Here is a 3,747-nt window from a genome sequence, read left to right as displayed (position 1 = left end):
ATTCAGTTGAACTAAACTATGCTTGCCTATTTAAATATATTTACATATGGCTTTTGTATATCTTGTATATACATATGTATTATTCATATCTTTGGTGTATAGGATGCAAGCAGATTTTGACATCAAATTTTGGGGTTAAAGAGTGCATCTTATATATCGAAAAATACCGTAAATAAAGAGAAATAAGTGGTTAGACATACAAACAATAAGAAAATACAACAATAAAAGAGTGAATATTTACATCAAATTATATTGTCCAGAGATATAACAGTGAGAAGTATCTCAATTGAATATAAAAAAAATAAAAAAATCTAGAAAAAAATAAGACATATGAGAATAGACTAATAAAGGCAAAAATATAATAAAGAAAAAGATTTGCCATAACAAAAGAAAACCAAAAAACTTAAGTGATCAAGTTAGTGACTAAGAAAAAGAATGCCTTCTCTTTGCTTTCTAGTGAACAGAGCAAACTTGAGTCCAAGTATAGAGAACTTCGAGTCTACCAGTGGGTTTCATAGTATCATTATTTCTTATATAAGAAAAATATTCATGTGGACAATCTCCTAAGCGATGACTCGACACATCAATGTATAGCAAGCCACATTTATTAGTTCAAACAATACATCAGATTTGTCAAGTTGTATGTAAATTACTTTTGTCTTTGGAATTTTCCATTGGAACCACATAGGTGGAGGTTGTGCTGTTAAGGTATTAGCAGGTGATGCATTTCTTTCTGTGACAATATGATATACCCGAGTTTACAAAGAGGGTCAGTTTCTGGATGATACTGTGAACAAAATGCTTTTGATATTGTTATCATTACTGTAACAGATAAGTGGATGTTATTTACCAATTTTGAAAGTTGTGGAGTCATCAGTTAGGATACTGATGAGTTGGGTATCTCTAGAGGTATTAGGATGGTAGGTAAAGATAAGTGGTATTTGAAAGTTTGTAGGTTTAGGTTTTAGGTGTATTTTCAGGTTATACAACTGGCATATTGAAGGGGAATATAAAATGCTTAAGGTAGAAGCAATTGATAAAAATATCTTTCATTTCTTCATATTTTAACTCAATCATTTTGTCCACTGCAAAGTCCACACAACCTTAGAATATGGAAGTGACTAAAATTGATGTTGTGGATGAGTTATAGCAGAGATGAATGAGAATGAGTGGATTTTTAAGGTACTGATTTAGGTAAACAATGGACTTGAATAGAAATAAGAATGTCTAAAAAAAAAAGGAAGCTCATTAAGAAATCGGTCCATGTGAAGGTAAGTGCAGGATAAAAGTAGAAAACAAATTGTAAAAGTTTTTTTAAATCACACAAGGGTGCATGAGACACACCAATAATGTCATCACTATAGCATTTGTAAAGAGTTGAAAATGTTCCTTGATAAGTGTAGAAAATTTTCTATATATTCAATAAATAATGAAGCATTAGAAAGGCCCATTTTAGTTCCCATAGCAACATTTTTGTTTGTTTGTTGGTAACACTCTCCATTAAAGAAGCAGAGTTAATATACTTTTGGAGGGTTTAGTGGAGATTGCAGATCTAGGTACTCTTTGAAGGCTTTTATACATTTGTCACGTGGAATCAATATGTAGAATGTTTTATTAAAGTCCACAGGAAATATATAATGTTCAATTTCAGAAAACTCAAAATTGTTGAAAATTTGTAATGCAAGTGGGAAGAGATGAGACAATGGGTTTAAGAACATCATTAAAGGAAAGCAAAATTAATTCAATGAGACAATTGCCTGAAACACTGTTTCATATTTGTCAATAAACTCGTGTAAATTTAGCGAGTGTTTCACCTTGTTTGTTTTCTTGTAAATTTTGTAATTTCCAATCCATATAATTCTTTTATTATCTTAAGTGAAATATAAGTAATATTACTGCTTGCTTCTTTATACTGCAAGTTCTATGGCATTAAAAAAATCCAACTAGGTATACGGTATCATATTTATATTTACATGTACGAGTTTCCTTGCTCTGTTTGACCGACTTTATAAAAATTGAAAATAAACTTATTATTTGGAGCTACACTTCATGTCATGTATTATTCCTCATTAACTCCACATCACTAGTTATTGTATTTGTACATAGGTTCATTAGGTTTATACTTTTCACATATAACTCTTTCACTGCCATGTTTGTAAATAAACAACTCTCTCAGAATAATAAAATACAAGAAGAAACATGTTTTAATATCTGAAACTTGAAACCAGATGCATCACTTGCTTGAAACTGGCAAACATTTTATGGTGATACAAAAATACAAATTCATATGGCAGTGATCTAGGAGGGGGGACATATGTACTCGAAACAGTCAAAAAAAGTTAAAGCTGTTAAGCTAAAGATCCAATACTTTAAAGATCTAATATTATAAAGACATTTAAAACCTGGATTTAACAAATATTTCAATTACAAATGATTTAACCAAAATTTTCAATTTACTATATACATTTTCATGTGAAAATGTGTGTTAAAAATGCATCTTTACTTTTAGGTTTTGATCAGTAACTTGCCAAATTCCAACACTGTTTCAAGCTCTGTATTTCTTCACAGCAAAGTTAAACCTGCACAATCAAAGCCATTTACTATTCAAGTGAACTTGATAAAATAAGTTTGTGCAGCATGATTGTACATTACGTAATATATGTAAACCGTAACTTTTCATTAAAAGTACATACAAATACTGATTATTATTTTATCAGTTAGTACTAAGTGTTCATATACACACACACATTATTCTATTGTTTTAAGAGTTTTGGGCATGTGCTATAGGTCAGTTATACTCAATCTCATTCAAAGTCTACATAAGGAGTAATACTTACACTACTTCCTTTAATATCAATGTTTGGAAATCTTCTGACAACATGCTTGATTGCAGATTCTAAGCTCTTGTCTGAGAGAAAAGAAGGTTTAGATTTTGCATCCCCACAAGCCTATTGGATAATGATAAAAACTATTATACATAAATGTATGTCACTTATTTCCCAACAAAAAATATAAGAGAACATTGAAATTTACTAATACATACAAGTGTATATGTTTGTTCAAATTACAAATTAGTAGGAAGTTGACTTAGAGATAAAACTGAAGCTCTGACTATATGTATTTTTCAATAACTTTACATATTTGTTAAACAATGCTTTAAAAGAAGTTTTATGATATGTTTCTTACTGAATTTTAAAACTGTTTTCAATTCTTGAATTCTATTTTATAGTTTCCAGGGACAACACTGTGTAACTAGGTGAAAAATTCTGCCTTAAATTTTGAGATTACGGTACTTTGAAAATAACAATTTTGCTAAAACCAAGATAAATTATCAACATGATTCAAAATTTTGAATAATGCATTTTTTCAGTTCATTGAAAATTTCTTAAAGTACAACATAAGCAGCAATACAGTACTGTTTAACTTTGGTGTTAGCATGTATATAATGGGTGTGAAATTCATATAGCCCAATGCCCAGGACAAAATGTTATACTGTTAGAATCAAGTAGTACTTTGTGCTATCTACAAATGTTGTAAAGATTAACAGCTTTATAAGCACAAAATTAAGTAACGATGAACAAACACAAAATAAAAAAAAATATGAAGTTGATTACCCTGACTAGTTTCGTTATACCACTGAAAATGATGCAGGTGGTAGTGTCAAAATACACTAGGGTAAGTCAACTTACATATTTTGTTAAATTTACTGTTTCTTTCTATTACTTAATTTAGTTGCTTATAAAGACT

General features: G+C 29.6%; 1 protein-coding gene across 1 annotated transcript in view; it reads right to left on the bottom strand.

Moving 5' to 3' along the window:
- LOC106470047 (membrane-associated protein Hem-like) overlaps positions 1–3,747 on the bottom strand; it is an 83,797-nt gene that overhangs the window by 73,751 nt on the left and 6,299 nt on the right. The window contains exon 2 of the mRNA XM_022399473.1: positions 2,838–2,948. Coding sequence (XP_022255181.1) covers positions 2,838–2,948 — 111 coding nt within the window. The remainder of the gene's footprint in view (positions 1–2,837; positions 2,949–3,747) is intronic.

Source organism: Limulus polyphemus, unplaced genomic scaffold, assembly GCF_000517525.1.
Source record: "Limulus polyphemus unplaced genomic scaffold, Limulus_polyphemus-2.1.2 Scaffold101, whole genome shotgun sequence".
In the NCBI taxonomy this organism is placed as follows: Eukaryota; Metazoa; Arthropoda; class Merostomata; order Xiphosura; family Limulidae; genus Limulus; species Limulus polyphemus.
The sequence above is the reverse complement of the archived record's forward strand: the minus strand, read 5'-3'. Positions and strand labels throughout refer to the sequence as shown.